A 22,307-nucleotide genomic window follows, 5' to 3' on the forward strand; every position below is an offset into this window, starting at 1 on the left:
GTAATTCATAAACTTTGCGCAATTATCTTAAAATTAAGAAATTGAATCTTTGTATCGTCAACGGCTACAGCGCGACTTAGAATACGACATAAGAACAAAATATTGAATTTTTTTTTATTTAATTCAAAAAACTGATGATGTAAATCACGAATTGTTATATTAAGCTTCGAAGTAAGAGCTTTGATTAGTCCCTCGGGTTTTTATAATCGACAGTCACGTTTTCAAAAAACTACCAGTGGTGTTAGACGATGATATATCGTACGTAAATAGACGGCAGTGGCGTTGAGTAAACGTAACAAATTTTGACATAAAATCATATGAAAAATACAATCAAATACCGCAAAACTGTGTTATGACGATTGAGCAATGTATTATTGTCGCGTCTGGTAGGGTAAAGGGAATGATGTGAAAATTGATGAAAAGGGGAAGAAAAAAGACACAAACATAATTAAAATTACATGTTGAAAGTTTGGGTCGTAAGTTTGTAAGGCTGACAAAGCTTTAATTCTCGTAAAATGGTTGCTTTGTGTAATACAAAAGCAACAATATATTTGACTTGGATCAAACATGACATTAATAAAGTCGCGTTAGACGCGATCCATGGAACACAAATATTCCATTCTGAAATATTCCAAGTCAAATTATGCTTTTGAAATTAATCATGTATACTATGTATACCGTATTCTTGAAGTGTGATGCAAATTCATTTAAAAAATTATATATCGAACGCAGAGAAAAAATAAAATAATAATAATTGTAGTGAAGAGATGCGTGTTGAAAGAAATGAAAATGATGCAAATATTTTGTTACTATTAGTTACTATTTCGCTTGTTTCACCATGACAATGTATATTTTAATTATAACAAAAATAAAATACAGATTGTTTGAAACGTGAATAATGCAATTGTAGAGCATATTGTTATTTCAGTTATCTCAATTATCTGATGTTCTTTGTCTTAGCCATGTCGGTCCAGTATATACCACAATTAGGCACATTCGTATTCTTAAGTTTATACCTTAGTTCAACTACTTGCGCATCACAACAGACAATAACAATATTATTACAGCCTTCTATTGAATACGACCAACGCTATCCCTCTGCGATGACCTGTGTGAGCTCAAGGATGGGTTAGCAGTTTGTAAGGGAAAAAATCGAAACAAAACATGAATTGAATCTAGTTTCACAGGTGCGACTGAAGTTAATTATGCTGATATCAATTGATTAATATCGTCGTCTGTGTTGAAAATAAAAAATTCCTGAATGTGGACTGATGAAACGCAGGCACTAACAACTTTTGAAATGTAGTAGATTTTTGCATAACGTACTAAATCCGAGGAAATGTATTCCACCAATTTTCATAACCTACAATTTACTGATTTGTTTTAAAATGAAGAAAATATAGTTACGAGAAAGGAAAAATAACGCTTTCGGTCCAGAAATCGGCCTAGTGAAATAGGTGTAGAATAACCTAAAATTCAGCTCAAAAGTTGGCACCCCTGCGACGACACAACCTGCGAGCTGTGTCGACCATAGAGATATTAAATAGAGTAGACAAGGTATAGAGCTTACTTTTCCGCACAGCGCACTTCCATATATCAATGGTACAGCGCCGTTAGTGTAGATTACCGTAGATTATGCAGAGTAGTCGCCTCTGGTGGTAAAAATCGGGAACAGCATACCGACAGACCCATAGACATAGAGCATTTGCCTCGGCCATCACCGTGCTTGACGTGGGACTTTATCCTCCGTCTTTCTACCTTCCATGGATGTAGAAATGGCCAGTTGATTTTTTGCACTGTAGCGACAACTTCACATACGCATTCCAGCGATTCATGTGCGCCAGTGATGCGCGCGCGTGGTATAGATGCGTATGTGTGTGTGTGCAGCGCGTGCATGCGCGTGTGTACACGCACGCACGCGACATCGTCGCACTCTACCGCGAGTGACCGCGGGCGAGCAGCCACGAGCTCTGAAGTAGATCCGGAGTTTTCCTCATTCCAATTCTTATTTTCGCTCTCCGTAAAATCGGGGCTAACTGATCGTACCGCAAATGTTGTGGCTCCGTACTAAGCAATCGATTCCAACCCTAGATGGGGCGCTGATTAGGAAAATTGCAAAAATGTGTAAATATACTGTGCCTAAGTGTTTCGTAGGTTAGATAGATCAATTCGGTCCTTTTGAACCTGTGCGGATTACTAACATTTGTAATCTTGCAATACTAATAAAGCAAAAGGTGATGGACGCTGTTACGTTGCAACAAATTGAGTTGATTGATCAGCATCGCGCCACTATTTTTTAATGTTCGTTTCAGAGTGGCAGTAATGATGCACAGTGCTCTATGTAATCAAGATTAAATTCACTTTGATTACTTTAATGATTTGTTCACGTAGCTTTAAAAGGCAACTTTAAGGAAAAAAAGGAATCGCCGACAATACTGGAAGTGCTTCTGCTTATCCCTCATACCAGATGCCGGAATCGTTTGGCATTATATAGCCAAATGTTCTTTGATAACAAAAAAACGTTGAGTTTCAAGAAAATTATGTATAACAGTAATATTAAAGTCACTTTCAAATACGGCAACCTTCTGCTTGGTTAACGAGAAATAAGCATCTTAAAAGAATACACAAGCTTACAATCAAGTGACTTGTTTAAGCTCCATTGGTGGAAATCCACCCATGTCTCGAACTTGTGAATCTGTTACACAGAGCGTGAAAAGTTATTTCTCAGTAGAAAATACCGGACGTCGAGCTATTTGCTTCATCAAGTTTTTAATTCGGTAAGATATTCTTTAAGTTCTGTGACTTCTCGGTAATCTTACTTTGTCTGATATTAATAGTAAAGGCTAATAATTCCAGGTACTATTGTGGAAGTCCTAATGCTGAAAGAAAGTATCTCGCAGTACACAAACGTCCGCATAGACGAAGAGCCCTACATTAGGCTCAACAATGGATCAGATGGTAAAGTAACCATTCATTTCAAACGTGTATAGATTAGCTGGTAATATACCTTCCGGAGTTTGAACAGGAAATGTTCCATTCTCTTGAATCATATTAGTTATCTCTCCTTCCCTTTAACAATCGGGAAATTTTCAAAAAGAGATTTTGATTAATTAATCTAAAGACAATAACAAAGCCACCTTAGTGCACAAAGAGTTATCCATCATTTATTTTGTTACAGCTTATGTAACAGAAACAGCAGGTGCCACGGAAGCTCTGAATTACAACCACACTATATACGATGTTTATTTTGTGACTCCTATACTCTGCATCCATTGTAAGTATTTTCTTGTTTACAGAAAGCTGCGGCTAGGCTAAAGTATCAAATGATTAATCGGTTACCTACTTTCAACTGTCTCATTTCCTATATTTAAGGTAACGATTATATTTGGGGGACTGGAAAAGTGGGAGTCAAATGTAAAGGTAATATACCATATGATAATTTGACATATTGTTTACAAACACGCATATAGAGTCTGCGTAAATTCGCCAAAAATAAGCATGTGATCCTATTTTAGTCGTCTCATTCAAATCTACATGTCTGCCATTTTTTTTTTTTTTTTTTTGTTTACACAGGCACATAATTGTAGGATGATAAATTTCAAATAGTAAGCTGCATGGCAATAGTCAGTTTAGATTTATATTCTGTCACTGAATGTGTATCAATGGTGTACCTATGAATCCGAAAGAACTAACACTCTTTCATCTTATCTTATGTTGCCTCATACGGTCACACTATGACTGCGTACCTGTGACAGCTTAGAGTTCTGTGAGCATCATATACATATTTATCATTTTATTTTTTTTTAATCTATAATTGCGAGCAGAGAGTCCATTCGATTATGACTATTGAGTCATGTATATTTTGAGCCAGCTTGTAGACAGTTCTTAGGATGCCTTCTTATTGCACATTGTTTATATCATTGTTCGAAAGATTGACCCTATAGCCTGATTCTGATTTTGTTTTCCCTTGTGCATGCGGCAATAATTATCATTTAGATCAATGGGAAAGCAAATACAACCGAAAAAAAAACGCCTCGATTATCCCTCGTACACTTCTAATATACAGCATAGAGCTGAGTTGCCAAGCATGGTTTTAAACTACTTTTCGAATACTATAAACCAAGTCATCTGAAATCGCCAAATGATGCATTGAATAAATTAATGATTGTATGAATTACCAGAACATAATGTATGAACAACGTTTGAATTGTTGACAGATGAGTAAAAAAATATAGGGATACCTAGACGAACGTTGGCATTGTTGCAAGTGATGAAAAATTCATCCTGGAGTACTCGCATTCATGCACATTACACGATCTACCGAAGTTCTTCTATTCCAAATTATATGTACCGCAATCACTGTAGTATAGAACTATTACTAAATTCAAAATTAGGATAAATAGGCAACATTCTTTTAAGTACACGTGCAGAAATTGATTCTGCGATAGCTAATTTTTGTTGCTAGTCGATTACATTTGCAATGGAGAACTTCAGCCCCTAGCACGCCGCCCAAGCGATAAGCAGCGACATATTGAAATTCTCCATTCACAACGTAACTGGCCAGGTAGAAAAACTAGTCGCAGAATCAATTTTCGTTTGTGTTCCTAAATATTCTCAGGTGAATTCTCTTGAAAGAAGCTAACGGAGCGCATAAGATAGCCCTGTAATTGCTAGATTTGATTTTCCCTACCGGATAGAGTGGTGCATGTCCCACTCACACAGCGTACACTGCACTTTCCCAATGGAGACAGGTGAAAATAGACTGCCTGAAAATGAAATTATTTTAAATTGTTTTCATCAATTACGTTTTTGCGATGAACTCTCATCTTTCTAAAAACCTAGACTCTGGCTTGTTTCAACAGTTTTCAAAACCTTGCCCCAATTCTGTTGTAGATTAAAAAATTGATTTTCAGGAGAAAACTGATCAAACTATATGTTTCATTGTACAATAATTGTTTGTTAATGCCTTGGGCTTCCGGCTAACTTGTTTTCGGTCCGAAACTAAATGAGAGTTCAATCACTATATCAATTATGTGACTATGACTCCCAATCTCACCTCGGCTGCATCGCCGGTCATTCTCACATAATCCGTATAGAACGGAGCTCGCATTCTGTTTCGGACTGAAAACAAGTTAGGCGGAAACCCAAGATATTGAGGGGGTATCTAGTCGATTTTGACGTTATCGTTTATATTCTCCACATATCGGAATCCCCTATCTCAAACGCGAGAAAGGGCTCAACAGTCCATTCTATGTGCATTTCTGAACAAAAACACTCAAATACATTTTCATTCGATGCAGAAATAACGAAATGGTATGGTTTCTACCAAATCGCAATTGTAAATTCGTGGAATTCGTACCGTTTCGCACCTCCTTAATGAACATTACTACACGTATTTACATACATACACGTCTTGTTGTGCGCCACTACGGCGTTGTACAACGTTTCTTTATATCCTGCGGTTAATTAATGAAAGATCTCTGCTCATTATTTTCTCGCGAATACGCACAACAATTTCATTCATTAATCATTTATTCTAGTGAGGCAACTGGATTGGTATTTTTGCATGTTATCTTCGTGATTTGGCTAAACATGTGAATGCATACATATATATAGGTGTGCAGATATTTGAGCGCTGTTTGTGAGAAAGATGCGGATATGAGAAAGGAAATTTGCAGTGTTCTGCAATTATCGACTCGACCTGAACACGAAATAATTCGGTGAAGTCGAGAAAACTGGCGCATTATCTCATTATCAGTCACGCCGTGTGCGGCCGCCGAGCGAAATGCTCTTACGGTTCACGTATCGCGCTCTACCATTCGGGGATCGTCGTGTCGCGTTTATCTAACCGGCTTTTCAACATTATAACTGACTACGCTTGCTGCGTACCCCGTGAAATTTTTATACTTTATCCGTCTTTTGGTTTTTGGCAAATGCGAGGGGAATTGCACTTGCTGCGCAACGAATGGAACCAGTTGAAAAAGCTGTATGTCAGTCACCCTTTTCCACGCTTTTGTCCTAACCCGGCCTTGCTGTCAGCTGGGCACGATTATACCCGAGCACGAGGCGACAATGACCGAGTAACACATTCTTGTCGTATGATCGGCTAGCTGTCTATTGACTGAACCACGACTGAACTTTTCGAACCGGCCGGTCTAGCTAAGGTCGTACCGTCCTACACAGCGAGCCGTCGTTGGGCGATTCTGTCGTGCGTGTGTGCGCTCTTCATTTGCGACCGAATATCCATAACCACACGCCCGCATCCACCGCACTATCTCATGTACACACGCGCTGCTCCATCTCTCGCCGACCATTCTATGGGCATGTGTGTAATACAAACATACACGTGCATACATAGGCGGGCTGATTAGTGAACGCAAACCCCCCTTCCCTCTCGCCGATTCCTTCATCCTCGCATCTCTCCACCCGTCCACCCTGCCCGTCTGCCCGTTACGTTCGTACTCCCTGGCTGTCGCGCTCCCACTCCCCATCATTCTTTCTTCGTCCTCTTTCCCTCTCTCTATCTCTCTCTCTCTTCATCTCTCTCTCTGCCCCACGTCTCTCGCCTCTGTTAGATATCAAACGCCCTCGGCCACGCGACTGGTTACCGCTCGGCGCCTGTATTATTTTCAACTCGATGAGCTGTTGAACTGTACGAATTTACACGGAAATCCTGCGCGGGTGTTACTATCCTTGGTCTGTCTCTAACTGTGCATCTCTTACTTTGGCCCTGTTATTGTTCCTGAGACATAAAATTAATGTCGGACTCACCTCGAACGACAGATATGTTCATATTATACGTGTATATCTACACTCGTATCGTGCATGCGTGTCCGCGGTTCACACATTGATTATAAATGTATGTGCATAATACGGCTTACACGGAACCGCCACGGAGCACTACGGACGTATGTAGTACAATTATACAAGCACCGCTCCCCCCCTGAACAAGGAATGGAATACACCACATCAGTGCCCACGATATTGCATCAAATAACTCACAAGGGGGAAAAATAGAACTTTGAAGGAATGTATATCGATGTTATTATAACAACACCAGTACGGACAGCAAGACCTGACAGTATAAATTGCCAACGAAAAAATTCCAACAACATACACACATACACCGCGATACGGACAAATACTGCCAATGTTTAACAAGGTCCGGCGGAATGATGACCGGTGGGCGACACAAGTGAAGTATGAAAAGGAAGTGTAAAGTTATCAATCAACGCCTGGTTTACACACGCGCCCATGTATAGGTAACTTGGAGGGAACAATGAGTGTCGGATGCAAGTGTTGAATTGTGTCCACATCTAGGAAGATTTTTCGTGAAATGATATGGTGAGAAAGCGAGATAAATCAGTTGGGAAACATGAGATAATCTTTCAAAACCCTGCGACTCCAAGGTTTCCAGCATTTCTGAGATAACTGCTCCGAACTCACGTGCAAAAGCATCGAGTGGCAACGGACCGTCCATGCTCTTCTGGTTCTCCTGTAATAACGAAATACCTAATCAAACCTATACCTCTGAGCATAAGGTTCGCTTGGATTGCGGAAGTATTTTCAGCTGATTTATTCAGTTTAACAGCCATGACGATAATACACCAAGAGAGTATTATCTTTATTTCACCCGGTGTAAGGTAAATTTCACCATTGAATCACGATTACCTCTACTATTTGTTGTATGTTAATGGAAATTCAATGGATATCTGAATTCATGTCAATTAACGACAAGAATTATCTCCGTCGTTCTTACGATTCGTATAGCGTTGCGTCGATTACATGAAACATAAAAAGCAGCGGAGGAACTTTAGTTGAGTTTCGCAATGAACCAAGTTAATAGCACAACTGCTACGCAGTCGCATTCCGGGACTGTGACAAATACGCGCAATAAGGATGGTAACATCGATCCGGATGACGACGACGAAGATGGCGATAATCTGGCAAACGACAGTCCTAGTCTCTTGGCGACCGAACTTAAGTCCGCACCGGTAAGATCCAGGCTTCTTACGGTCGATTCGGACAATTATATGCTGCGTCAAGGTCCCAGGGACCATCAGCTAGGTAGCGATACAATCATTGAGAATGGTGGCAACCTAAAAATAACTTCACGAATGTTCGGCAACACAAACGGTGAGAATGTAATCGGTAAACCGATACGATCCCTTGGATATGCCAATCTCAAGCTGTCTCCGACCATTAGAAACCCACGAATTGAGTCAGAGACCTTGCCAACCTACGACGTCCAGGCGTGTTATGCCGCGACGTGTTTTAATACCGGAGAGGGCGATAAAGATGATTCGGCAAATACTGTTACTAACACAGCAACCCAGTTCAATAGTCATAACGATGAAATCCCGTATGTCCTACCTGGTTCAGGTCGAGTCAGCTGTGCTCGTCCTCTGTCCTTTCACCGTGTTGTATGCTGGTGCGGTAGTTTAGAGGATCTATCGAAAGCGCAATGCCGAAAAATGGACAATGAAGAATCAGATGCGTCTGTGAAAGGCGCGAGGACGTTGGAGTATCCTAGTGCTAGTAATAACAGTAATAGTAGCGTTAAAGGTAGCGATGCAGTGCGTAATCACACTTCGATTAATAACAGTTGCAATAAAATGGGACTACTCAAGGTATCCGCTAATGTGACAAATCTTTGTTGTTGTATGTGCGGTTCTTTGTGCCCAACAGAGTGCCACGCATGTTTTCACCTTGTCTGCGCCGAGTACAACGAACAACATTTATGTCAATGGATAGACAAGGATCCGGCACATTCCGGCACTACGTACGATAAAGAAAAGGTTAGGATATTACCTTGAAGCGCAACTTTGATCTATTTCGTTCGTGCTTGTAGCCTTGACGAAGGTAACTCACCGACTCTACTTTCTGTTGTAGCCGGTCAGCGAGTGGACTGCCTCAAATGTGGTCGAATGGATGTCAGCCTTGAACCTTTATCGTTACGCAGACGTCTTCAAGTCCAAGGATATCAAAGGGAGTGACTTGTTCAACTTGGACCGGGAGAAGCTTGTGGTAAGCGGCAATCTCATGTCTTATACTGACAAATATACTGCAAACTTGCAAGTGTTTTGTATTATGTATTACGTATGTCCCCGCCCAGAATATGGGAATAAAGGATGAGTTTCACCAGAAGAATATATTGCTGTGTATCGAAGAATTATGTCATTCTGTACCACAAAATTCAACACCAACTGCTAATATACAACAAACGACACCTGGAGAGACGGCCCAGAATACCCCTGGTTCGACATCACCCTCAACGATAACACAGAGCGGCATTCGTCATTCGCTCGTACCCCGTAGCTTCAGTGTTCTCGAAAGATGTGTCAAATGTAACAAGTATCTGCGCGGGTTGCTGCATCAAGGTTTCTTTTGTCAAGGTACATAAATTTTTTGATTTTCATCGTACCTGCGTTCTTTGACTTAATTAACAACCATTTCTGAAATAATCATGTTGACCTTTTCCAATTCATATGCGCCGGACACATCTAGGTACACGTACAGAGGTGGCTTCTGACCAATTCAAGGCCAACGGTACTATCTGCCACCGTCTATTTAACCAACGTAGCAGACGACACGGGTTGCCTCAAATCGATCGGAATCCACCTCTGTAGGAGTACTATACTCGATACAGTTTGGGTCAGACGTGGAATAAATAATTGTGAAATTTTTCCCCCCACAGCGTGTGGACTGGTCGCTCACAGAACATGTTCTGCTACTGGTTTACCATCCGATTGCCTACCACCGGATGGAGATACCCACCGTACCAACTTCAATGCAGGTGATCAGATATTTCTAACGTAGCTTGTCACAGATTTAGCGACAAACAACTATGTTTGCATACTTAATGCAACCACCCACCTGGTTTTACTTTTCCAGTCTTTGGTCTAGCATTGTGCTCCCAATTTGACACAACGACGCACACAGCGCCGATCTTGGTTGAAAGGTGCACCCATGTACTCGAGGATCATGCTTTAACTGACAATACTCTGGATTTGTACAAAGTTTATCAAAGTACACCTCCCAATGAGCAAATGCTTGAACTTCGCCAAAAGATAATCGATGGTGAGAATTTATCTACATACGAATCTGTACATTCTGTATCAATAAGTACACGTACAGTAGCAGAACTTACTAACGATTTGGTCTAGCATTCGCAGGGCTTGGAATTGTACAGTTGTAACTAAAGTAGGGGGTAAGCCCCTACTGCACGTAGCCAGAAGACCAGGGGCTGGTACTGGCCACTGTACGGTCAATAACGAAGTATCGGTATAAATAGTAACTATCTCGTGTAGGATGGAAAATTCGTTGTATTTTAATTGCTATGTGTATAGGATGAACGGAAGGATTCAGTTGATTTTGGTTCCATTCAACAGGGCTTTTTTCAACTCGAAACTGATTAGATTTTGGATCCGATTTGTACAGTAGTTTTCGAGTTATTGAAATGAAAAAACGAAAACGGCTATGATCAAATTCATTTATTAATGTTACGAGCAGGCATATGACAGTGCCACGAAGCTGTTCATAACGCGAAGTAAGAGCAGAGTCCCATACAAATATCTCAAGAGACTGGTGATAAAAATGTATTAAAAAAATTACAATTATTGACAACTTGAAAGAATCTCGTTACAACAGAGGGCTCACCGCAACTGGATCGTGAAGTGTGAAGATCAAATAAGGCGTTGTTTTTTAAACTTCTTTTACTTCGGTCTCACTAAGATGATTCAGTCGGTTATTTCAAGTCATCGACTCGATCATTAAATATTTCGCAATACAGACTTTTGGAAGCCGATATAGTCAATACGGAATTTTGAACATTGTAATTTAGCCTAATTAATGTAACTAAGCTAGTAAACATGCGTGTGAATAATATTCCTTTTTTTCACAGATGTGAGTAATGTAGATCTCTCAAACTACAGTCCTCAATGCATCGCAAGTTCACTTAAGAAATTTTTGCGAGAACTACCAGATCCTGTAATACCCGTCCAGTGGTATGATACTTTTTTAGAAGCTTCCAGTAAGTATTTTTTTGGATATGACTAGTAGGAACTTCGCACTATTAGGAACCCTTGCATAACGATATAGCTTCTGGAGAAAGAATAAGGCAGTCTGCGGGGAAGGCATAGCCAAATAAGCTTTGTCTAAACATTGTTTGCATACGCTTACTCTTTGTTAAGTTTCATCTCCACTTGTGAAGGAACAAATTAAATATATATTTTTTATTTTTATTTTATTTTTATTTATAATCAACGGGTAGACCCCTTTACAGATAGATTGAAAATACAATATTTGAGTACATGGGTTTATTTGATATTGAGGCTGAGCAGTACTAATGATACCTATTAACTAAACATTTTAATGCTACTTTGAACTGAGACAAGCAATTTATGCTCGAGATACCAGACGGTATAACAACCTTGTTCCATTTTCGCCTTAACCGCGGAATCGTGGAGTAATAAATATAGTCCCGGGCAGAGTTACGTTCAATATACTCCCTAAAGATTCTCAGATCATAACGAGAATCCCGTCTTTCAAATAGATTGGATGAGGCATCATCTTTTACAAGGTTTGACTGAACTTTTTTTTACGAAGTATAGGTCATGATAAACATGCAGCGATTTTAGAGACTCTAGATTGAGAGAGGAGGCAAGAGCACTATAGTCGTGATCATCGTATTTGATTTTGATTCTCATTTTAAAAGCGATGTATATAAATATAATTTTGACCCGAAAAGTCGGGACAGAGGTCACATTGTTTTATCCTACTTTTCTTCGAGCTGCGCAAACTGAGCTATACTAATACTGGAAAGTGTGCTAACGATTCTCTTTCGTGCAGTAATAGGATTCTGAGAGAAATACCTTACTTGCAAATCGATCGATATCTATATCTTCGTCTTACCGTGTCAGGCGTGCTGACGTCGAGGTATCGCATAGCATTTAAAAAAAAGTCAGTCTATGAACATATACAGCATCGCACTCGTGTAAATTTTCATAAAATAAAATTCAATTGTAACAAAATGAAATGTCAGGTTAGCGATGAATAACCCCCCGAAACTGTACAAATGGTACCGTATTTTATGCTGCGACAAGGTAATGTACGTTCTTATTTCGCTCGAAGGAGTTCTCACCCTATAAATGGCTCGAAAAAGATCCAGATACGAAGAGTAATCACTGGCAGCCGTCTCTCTCAGCGTGGAACAAGATCGTCGTTGCGAGATCAAATATCGATACAGCGTAACGGCTCTCCACTGTGTGCTATTTGTAGGTCGCAGACATCGATATTTCCTCCATAGCAGCAGCTAATTTTGATGCTCGCTGCGCCAAGCCTGTGCCACCTATTATGTGTATCTGACCAAATGAATTTTACGGCTGTTACAGAACTTCGTAATGACGAACAGTGTACCAAGTGCCTTTTCAAATTAGTCGATGAACTTCCGGAACATCATAAAAGCACACTTCGTCATCTAATGCTACATTTCTGCCGTATATGTCGATTACAACATGCTCGCGGCTACAGAGAACCACCGACAATTCTTATTCAAGTTCTTTGTCACATATTTCTACGTCCGCCATGGGAGCGCATAATGTGAGTATAAGAAAATTCAATCGTTTCACCTGATGCCGTCAGAGGGTTCGAAGTATCGAATGTCATCCGTTTCACTCACGGGTGGTATGCTTTTCAGCTGGATTCGGGGATTAAAATTTGGACAGAGGGTGATGTTTCGATAAAAACACTAATCGTTTTAGGGTTCCCGAATAATTCTTTGTCAGTGCCGTATAGCACACTGACGTCAAACCTCCTCCGTTTAATTTCATTGTAAATTCCTGTGTAAAAATTTCTGCTCTAAATGTACCCGCGCCACTTTTTTTCGCGGTCGAAACGAACACATTGGGTGTTTTGTCAAAATTAAACATGTCATTGTCTAACTATTGACCAATATGACGTAGATTGACCTCCGAGCATTCGTATGTGCTTCCGTGAAAATACATGAGGTACATGCGATTTTGAAAATACCTCCAGCAATCTCAAGATGTTTGCCTGGGAGTAAAAATGCATAACCGTTCTATGTTCATTTTTTCATATTAATTATTTGTTTAGGTGTGTAAAACAGAAACACTAGGGAAAAAGAGACGCGTTCCCCTTCCAAGAAGCTGACGCTCCTGCGTGCCGGGTTGATTTACTTACAGACTACGTATCGCTAACTATACCGACCAAGTTGAACATTCCGATGATATTACTGTTTTCTTTTAACATTTGAGATTTGGATGATTCAAGCATTTCCTTAACTAACAATAACACCGTTCGTGTCCCGTCACAATCCATTGTGTTCGATTATACTTGCAGTCAAGTCGTTCATAATACGGAGGCCCACATTCGCATTATGGAGTTATTGTTGCTTCGCGGGGACTGGGGTGATAAACTACCAGAATTCGCAAGCGCACCCCAGTTACCTCCCCGCAAGGTATCAAGGCCACAGTTTCCCGTCGTCGATCAATTTTCTACTGTTACGACGAGTGACGACGATTGCTGTACAATCGGTAATGAGAAGTCGACGACAGATAGTAATGGCAAAGATCAGGTACAGCAGCATCAGCAACAGCAGCAGCATCGGTAAAAATTTTTGACTGGTTCAATATGATACGATTGTTTCGATGTTTGCTCAATACTATCGATTTTGTACAATTAGGCCTCGCAATCTCCAGGAAGCCGAATGGTACTGGGGCGATATAACCAGAGATGAAGTCAACGAACGACTGACCGATTCGCCGGACGGCACATTTTTAGTACGTAACGCCTCGTCAAAGGATGGGGAATACACGCTCACATTGCGGAAGGGTGGTGCAAACAAGCTCATTAAGATTTGTCACCGCAACGGCAAATATGGTTTCTCGGAGCCTTTTAATTTTCAATCGGTAGTCGAATTAGTCGACCATTATCGAAACTGCTCTTTAGCTCAATACAACTCGACATTGGACATTAAACTTCTCTACCCTGTATCGAGGTTTCAACAGGTGAGTAAGGCCAGCGGTGCATTCGTTTACCTGGTATTACGCATGAAATATACAGTATTCCAAATGTTGCTTGCCAAAATTTAAAAAGATCCGTCATTCGCTATGTCGAGTGAATAATCATTAAATTCTAAGAATAGAAAAATTGGAGAAACAATTCATTTTACCACTTATTGACTAAACTCACGTTATTCGTAATATGCTTAACGACAGGACGACGACATTGGCGGCATGACGGACATGAAGAATGTGATCCAAAAATTTATCGAACTGGATAGGGAGTTGAACAATGCGATGAAGCAGTATGACGATTGCTCAGAATTATATTTACGGACGTCACATGAAGTGCAACTCAAACGACAGGCTCTAGATGCGTTCACGGAAGCCATCAAAATGTTCGAGGATCAAATGAGGCTACAGGAAAGATTTCAAAAGGAAGCTCAACCCCATGAAATCATGACGTGAGTTATAACCGAATGTGTAAACTTGATAGTTGAACTGACACAAAATGTATACTCCTCACATAAATTATCAGGCCCTACCTGTTTTTTTTGTTTGTTTATTTATTTATTTATTTTTTTGACGAAAAATATTATTACCTATTTCAAAGTGCCGTAACTTTGCGAAAAATGTAGGTAGACGAATGAGTAAAAATGCATTTTAAACTTTAGAACGTCTAATTCAAATCGCGTTTTCAACATTTGATTTACACCTATTCGTTCTAAATTATTTTTCCCATTAGTTCACAGAGTTATGCTACTTTGAAACATCTTGTAACAAGTTTGTGGAACACGGTCCATCTTCTAAGTACCGCACGGGACGCGAATTTCGTCTCTTTTTTTTTTCTCGAACCTTGAAAAGCTTGAAAATTTTCCTTTAAATTGCTTTTCCGTAACACATGCATCGAAAGTCCCTCCTTTGCACACTTCTCAAGATGTGTCCGAGAAGTGGCACTTTTTAGAAGGTTAGGCGCCGCACATGCATAGGTCGACTACAGTCTCTTTTGTACCTACTAGTTACTTTTTAGCACGCTTTGTTTTCAACCCGTACTTACTTTTTTTGCACGCTACACAGGAAAAAGTGTGACTTTTTCTGCACTCTTTGCAAGAAGTAGCATGCGACACCCGCGCGAAGAAGCGAATTCTTGAGCAAAGTTACGAAGTCGGCAGCACACGGCTTTGGCTCGGGCAGCCAACATCGTAACTTTCGTTAAAAGTCAGCTCTCTTGCGCTACTGTCGCAAACTACTGTTATGAAACTTTCTCTACAATTTTTTCTTGTCGAATTGTAGAGCATTGAACAAACTATAATGGACCATGCAACTTTTTTTTCAGCTTTGATTTCGTCGACAAACGACCTTGTAAATTCATTAATTGTAATCTGAAGTTTGATTCAAAAAAGCTTATGTTGTAACGGTGATCCAGTTGGCCCCTCGAACCACATTGAAGTTTAAAAGATCCCCTTCAAATCTTGTTTCTAGCATTTGCGCTAAAACGCTCGTTCTTACCGAGATATTCAATCCTAAACAGGAATGAGCGCTTTCAATTTACCTGCGGCAATAGGGGGCCGTTTGTCAATTGACTCTCAGTCTCTTGCATTGACTCATTTCCTTCAAGATTGTTTCAAATCTTACTCTTAATTATAATACGCATTATCCAAAGACTAAATAATTAATTTAAAAAAATCAAAAAAATCTTTGACGTATGTCAAATAATAACGTGTTTTAGCGTAACTGAACCGTTTCCAACGAAATTTTAACTATTTAACGCTTTTTAGGGAAGCTCAAGCTAAAATCTTACGTAAAAAGGGGAAGGGAAGGTCCGAGAAATCTTATATATTCTTACATGGGGGTGGGAGGTTGAAAATGGGCAAAATTCTCCTTAGGTAGTTAATGCACGGCCCCTAGCATCATCCAAGATGTACCATGTGGAGGTTGCACTGCAGGATTTACGCCTTGTGTACCTCTGAAAAATACTGATTAATTCAATAGAAGTACACTAAAAAACTGAGTCGTTATAAGTACATAATTTTTTCTTTACACTCATTCTACAAACCCTCTCGCAGACAACGGAATAAAAATTTTCCATCCTGTACGGTAGTTTGAAGTTGGACCGTATTTCGCAAATTTGTCACAACTTGCTTCAAAGTAGAATAACTCCGAAACAAATAGGTGTACGTCAAATGCTGAAAAAGCGATTCAAACTAGACGTTTGAAGCTTTAAAGTGTATTTTTAATCATCTCACTATGTACATTTATAACGGAGTTACGGCAGTTTGAAATACCACATTTTTTTTTTTTTTTTTATCGAAAAACAGGTAGTCTATTAATTTTTGTGAGGAGTATATAGTGTCTATCTGGTATGGAATAAAATCACGCCACACCTATAAATGAAACAATCAATTTTGCGTCAGTACAGTTTGATGTCGCGACTTTGTTTCATTCGTCAAAATCAAATGAATATGCATAGATTTGCAAATAACGAATTGGGGAAAAAACTGTAAGTGGAAAAGATTGGATCGTAGATACTTCGTTTTGAAAAAGTGATGTTGCGAAAATGATGTTTGACACGCGCTTCTACAGTAACGTATGACATAATTGGCCTATTTTTGCTTCTGTCGCAGAGTGAAATAATTAAACTTTACCACCAGGCAGTCCGGTCTAGTTTGCAATTTATTCTAATATACTCTTTTACCGAATTGCATCGGCACGTCAATAGATTGTATTATCGAAACATAATAATTTCATACGTACAAGGGGATGTGCTTAAATTTTTTCTTCCACATTTATGCAAAGATCGATTGATATTATCTGCTATAATGATGCCCTGCTTGGGTTTTAAAAAAAGTTCCGTGCCAGATCCGCCGAAATTCTAGTCGAGTAGTCTAAGGTGAATATTTAAATGAATTTGAACGTAATCTACATTTACAGCCTCACTACAAACGCCGAGGTATTGAAGCAGCGGCTGATATCTTTGGAAGAAAGCAAAGAGCAACTGGATGATAGCTTGAAGCAACAAATTGCATACCATAGAACTCTGGAGCGTGAGATGCACCAACTGAAACCAGAAGTAATTCAACTCAGCCGGCAGAAGGATAAACATCAACTGTAAGTGCAATATCTCGGACACCCGGCTGCCCTGTGCGTTAAATACAAAGTTAAACTCTGTGAAAAGACAGGATTACAGTGATCCTATCCGACTCGAATTACTTTTATCTCTTGGTTTTAACGAATATGGTCATATTTCCCTACAGATGGTTAAAGAAGAACGGTATGAAACAGCAACGAATCAATCAGCTGGCATCTAACCATTCGTTGGCAAATACAGCCGTCGTCGCAGATTTACAAGAGTCCGACTTGGAGGTGCACGCTGATGAAAAAACGTGGTTGTTTCTTGAAGTGACGCGAACCGATGCCGATCGGTTCTTGGCTGGTAAACCGGATGGGACGTTTCTTGTTCGACGATCCACCACGGGACAATACGCTCTTTCTATCATGTGAATAATCTTTTATTACCTTTCTCCTTTTCCTCTTTTCAATCATGCTAGAGATATTTATTGCTAATCAATAAGTATCGTGTTAATACTTTTGAAACATTTTCTTCAGGTGCAACGGCACGGTGAATCATTGCATAATATATGACACCGAACGAGGATTTGGATTTGCCGAACCCTACAATATTCATGAATCATTGAAGCATCTCGTTCTGCACTACGCTCAGAATTCTCTGGAGGAACACAACGAAAGCTTAAAGACTACGCTGGTCTACCCAGTGTTCGCTTCGCCGACCGCCCTGAGTCGGCTTCAAGCACAAATGCAGGTATAAAGTCGTACGCTGTCGTCTCAACCGACCTTGTTACGGTAAACGTGGGAGGTGTAAACTATGACTATAAGATATCCAGTTGCGACAAACATGTATGGGACGTGAAACACACTGTTCGGTTTTTCTTTGCTGTGATTGCCAATGTCCGGTCATGCCCGCAGACTTGAATTTGCTTTACCCGAAACAATTGCGTATAAAAGTACTCGAAGCGACGGACCCGGCTACGGTCGTCGAAATTTAACAGAACGACAATCTGAACTATTTTCCTTACGACCATCCAACGACACTGATCTGCGCCAGTTTTCACTTTTGTTATATTAACAATAGCGCAGAATTACACACCTTTCAAGTGCAGGGTAATCTGCCCCCGGTAAAATATCATATGTACGTTGCGAAGCAAACTGATTATCTTTTATTCAAATTCGGCGAAATTTTGAACCTGTATGTAACTGAGCTGTTTGACAGTGTGTGCCGAAGTCCCGAAATTGTGATCCTTAGTTTATCACAGCTTTATCGAATGCCCAAAGACTGTTGAATTATGGAGTAACGGTGTACGAGCGTACACAGAACTACTCGGTGTGATCAATAAACCCAATTTGTTTATTAGCGAAACATATTGACACGGCTGCCAAAATGATCGGATGCCCTTCTTTTCATTTTGTCCAATTGTCAACTATGCGCGCGTGTGTGTGTGTGCGTGCGTCCGTGTGTGCGTGCGTGTGTACCGATCTTCGCGTATCAAAAACTTGTCGGGTCATGCAGACAACAATAGTCCATGGTGGACGATAAGTTAGATACCTAAGTAGGGTACGGTATGATTGACTATATAAAGATGAAATATGTGATGAATAGCGTTGGATACTAGGGAGCCCAAAACATGAGGTCTTGCCAAAGGGTCGCAGGGCCCGTGCGGCTCAAGTCCGTGTGCCACCTCTGCTTTTCTTTTCTTTTTTCTTCTTTCTCATCTGTAAACAATATGTTAGATATATTTATTACATCTAACTCGTTCGTGCTCTATCATTCAAGAGATGTCAAACTCGTTGGACGACTTATGTTGGAGAATTTTGTGACCACAGAGCGGTCGGTGGTCGTAAAATTGTGCCAGCTATATACGAATACGTATGCATAGGTATAACGAGTTGATTCTTTCATTGCATTTCACTCTGTTCACGGGCATGGACTCATAGTGTGTACAGTTGACGAGAGATATTTATCTTGGGAAAGCATAATTGTGCGACTGTATCCGTTGAACGACAAACGCTGCTTGATTTTATTTAGTTTCTAATAACCTCTGAACAGGAGGACCAAGATTTCATAAACCAATCCCCCACCTTAAAAATTATGTGCATTATCTAAATTGCCTGAAAGGAATCCCTTGTAGCCAGAGCACCCGTTGAACTCGCCTGTCGCTGATTTAATCAAGAATTGAATTTTTCTCAATTGACAATAAAGGAGTGTCGATATTACTTGCTCTTCGAAAATATTATAATTGGTGTTTATAAATGATTCAACAACAACGAGCAGACCTTCCAGACGTTTCAATGTCAAAGTGGCGCAATTGTAATACCAATCGTCACCGCAGTGCCGCTTTTCAATTATCAAGGCTTGTCGTTGATCGATACCGATGGAAATAATGCTAATGTCGATCCGTTTATAACAACGGAACTTGCTGTAAGAACATAATTAGAATTTTTATCCCTGAAGTCTGCCGTATCTTGGTCACCCTGTGCAGTAAACAATAGCAATAGTAAGCTATGCGCTAAATTGCGAAAATTTTATGCGATATACGATATGCGAATTATTGTGTATTTCATTAATGCCTAAAAAAAATATGCGAGCAACGAAGAGGCAGAAAGTGATTAAAAAATGACTTGCGCTTGAGCGAGCACCTCTCGAAACAGGACTCTTACATAGGCTAAGGAGACATACTTATATTGGTTAGGGCGAAGCATGGGGTCGTTATGGCTCGATTGTCCTCGTTGAAAATATCCTCATGTTATGTATATAATTTATATGTATAAATATACACATGAAAAAGTAATCCAGCGATATGCAAAGTACGTCCAACAATTGGATGAAGTTGTCAAGATATAACGCCGTGTGCGTAAGAACGATGAATTGTGTATAAAAAGTGTACTTTTATGCAAATGTTATGTTTAACATAATTATATTATAATAACATGCGAGGCTCTTTGGAATTGCAGCGGCATTGTTTTTCTACATAACAACACGGCCGTTGAAAAGTCCATTCAGTGTGGGCATCTGGTGTCATTTCACCTATCGGAGGCTAACAATATCACACCTGTTTGATTCGCACGATCGAATTAGAAATATCCGTTTATCACCCATAATATTTGCTCGTAACCGGAGTAAGGGCAAAGTGTTGAAAATTTAAACTATATTGTAAGATTTCTGATATTTTTACTGCACAGCAGGGACAATAACTATGACAAGAATCAAATTTTAAATCTTGTGAATTCGCTAATAGAGCAGCAGGTCAGGGACAAGTCGGAGTCTATTGTACTTCAGGATTATAATTTTCGTCAGTGAAAGTGAAACGGACGCGGTCGCAGATCTCGATGGTGGCGATACCGATGCCACAGACGAACGACCTACCGTTTTGTTGCGAAGCTACATTCCGGGACAAGCGAACGGACGCTCTGCGAGATATACGTGTTGGATCTCTACGTTGCCGCTACACATTTCGCCACTTTCGAGATTAGCGTTCCGATATGCCAAGAAAATGTTCGGCCCTCCGTCTAGACCGGTACAGGAAATGTTGAAGAGTATAGTCGCGAAAGGATCTCGCCCATCCGTTTTCCTGATCCGGTTGGTTAACGTCTTTCGTTATGCTTAACAATATTCAATCCTTAAACATACTAATTCAAATTCGTGACAATATCGATCTATCCAAGTCCAATGAGAAAAGCGTGGGTGTCATCCGGACTTCTATCCCTGACGAACAATTTTCGATTCAATCTGAAAACTAGTAAGGTCCAACATTGTCGCTAGTATACGGGATCATTTATTTGTTACCGAACGGGAAACCTGCTTGAGAAAGAGCTACTTATGCGGGTGTCGAGTAGAATCGCCGAGTCGGTTGTACTTGTGTTCGGCAAAGAATAAATGACACTGTATGTATAATAATACTTGTGTAACTCATAAACCGATTTATCACAACTCACGGTACGTACGTTGATTGTTGTGCCAGCAAAATAATAATCGTGTCGGTGAATTGAAATGAAAAACTGGTTTATAAGAAGCAGTCTACGAATGTGAAGGAAAGTACGAATTTTCACTATTGCAGCGGATGTGCGTAGGCCTGTAAACTGACTTCAGATGCGTACGTTGCCGGACTTGAAATAATAATGTAAATAACACTGACAAGTAGTTTCTCAAAACATGACCTTCGTGGAAATCAAATGACAGACCTTAATTGATTTCTGTTCGAAATATTTACAAAATTTCACCGCGAACTCGCTCACGTGTTTTAGTTTCTTTTCAACTTTTGCTCATCCTGCATACGTTTGTATCGGATCGGGACCTAGCTTTGTCCGATCGCGCGAGCGCTGGCTGGCGCGCTTATGTTTCGATTGATTATACATGAATTGGTAATCACGCTGCATAGTATAATATATGTTTGTCGAACTTGTTGCTTTCTAGTATACCTATGTAATATCTTATTGCAACAAAAACAAAAAAATGTGAGATTTTCTAATTTTAAATATAGTCAGCATAGGATGTAACAAACAAGAGGATCATAAACCTATTATAGCAAATATTTGTAATGTGATTCAAGATAGGTATATCATAAATGTAAGAATTAATCTCACTTGCTTTCAGTTTTGTACTTTACTATTTTTCTAACATCTCGCTAATGATTACGAAAAGTTTCTTATAAATATTGCAAGCTTAGAGATCCGCATTTATTGTACATACATGTACATACATATTACATATTGATTTTACGCATGTGTCTATCCAGAATAAATCGCAAAATTGTGAAATTAAGAAATATAACAAGGAATATATATATATATATATATATATATATATATATATATATATATATAATATAATAATATAATATAATACGTGTCGATCTTTTGTCATGTTGAAAATGTTATTATGTAGCAGTATCTCAACTTTGACCCATGATTATCTGACTTCTCATAGAGTTGTGTCTGGAAATCTGGAATTTCCTCGAAAATTAATTTTAATAAGGGAGATGAAGGGAGGGTCAAGTACAGATGTTAATTAATGATACAGTGAATAATTCATTTTTGACAAGAATGTCAGTCCTACCTCTTTTTGGAGCCGATACTTTGTTCAGTTTCAGATATTTAGGCATCTACTGTTTACCTATACTTGCAAATTGTTTGATGCAAGTATATTCGTAAAGAGTTCGTTCGAAGAGCAGCTCCTACTGAAACAAAACTCGTTCTTACAGGGAGATTATGCGG

The 22,307-nt window shown here is 39.6% G+C and overlaps 1 protein-coding gene and 1 long non-coding RNA gene across 5 annotated transcripts; both read left to right on the forward strand.

The window, feature by feature from the left end:
• The first annotated feature begins 747 nt into the window (after nucleotides 1-747).
• Nucleotides 748-19,061, forward strand: LOC124410857. Its single transcript, XR_006929628.1, has 3 exons — nucleotides 748-759; nucleotides 2,315-2,319; nucleotides 18,412-19,061. It is a non-coding gene; the product is annotated as an uncharacterized LOC124410857 (long non-coding RNA).
• On the forward strand, nucleotides 2,331-19,061 carry LOC124410830 (phosphatidylinositol 3-kinase regulatory subunit alpha). 4 transcript variants are annotated; one of them, XM_046889488.1, is made up of 17 exons: nucleotides 2,331-2,777; nucleotides 2,857-2,958; nucleotides 3,179-3,274; nucleotides 3,373-3,420; nucleotides 8,689-8,798; nucleotides 8,893-9,027; nucleotides 9,116-9,395; nucleotides 9,698-9,796; nucleotides 9,895-10,080; nucleotides 10,904-11,032; nucleotides 12,393-12,600; nucleotides 13,360-13,626; nucleotides 13,703-14,027; nucleotides 14,238-14,485; nucleotides 16,953-17,129; nucleotides 17,276-17,518; nucleotides 17,628-19,061. In XM_046889488.1, the coding sequence occupies exons 2-17, from the start codon at nucleotides 2,877-2,879 to the stop codon at nucleotides 17,845-17,847; spliced, it is 2,853 nt and encodes a 950-aa protein (XP_046745444.1). In that variant the 5' UTR covers nucleotides 2,331-2,777; nucleotides 2,857-2,876; the 3' UTR covers nucleotides 17,848-19,061. The 4 variants fall into 4 exon arrangements, with proteins under 4 accessions (XP_046745444.1, XP_046745441.1, XP_046745442.1 ...); XM_046889485.1 differs by lacking the exons at nucleotides 2,331-2,777; nucleotides 2,857-2,958; nucleotides 3,179-3,274; nucleotides 3,373-3,420 and having other exon boundaries at nucleotides 7,530-8,798; XM_046889486.1 differs by lacking the exons at nucleotides 2,331-2,777; nucleotides 2,857-2,958; nucleotides 3,179-3,274; nucleotides 3,373-3,420; nucleotides 10,904-11,032 and having other exon boundaries at nucleotides 7,530-8,798.
• Nucleotides 19,062-22,307: the final 3,246 nt, after the last annotated feature.

This window comes from Diprion similis, chromosome 10 (assembly GCF_021155765.1).
Source record: "Diprion similis isolate iyDipSimi1 chromosome 10, iyDipSimi1.1, whole genome shotgun sequence".
NCBI lineage: Eukaryota > Metazoa > Arthropoda > Insecta > Hymenoptera > Diprionidae > Diprion > Diprion similis.

What these genes read in the sequence shown, in the direction of transcription:
- LOC124410830 (XM_046889485.1), top strand. Translation starts at nt 7,830, where the DNA reads ATGAACCAAGTTAATAGCACAACTGCTACGCAGTCGCATTCCGGGACT. An exon ending in CTACGTACGATAAAGAAAAG is followed by an intron (nt 8,799 to 8,892) that starts GTTAGGATATTA and finishes TTTCTGTTGTAG; the next exon opens with CCGGTCAGCGAGTGGACTGC. An exon ending in CAGCAACAGCAGCAGCATCG is followed by an intron (nt 13,627 to 13,702) that starts GTAAAAATTTTT and finishes TTGTACAATTAG; the next exon opens with GCCTCGCAATCTCCAGGAAG.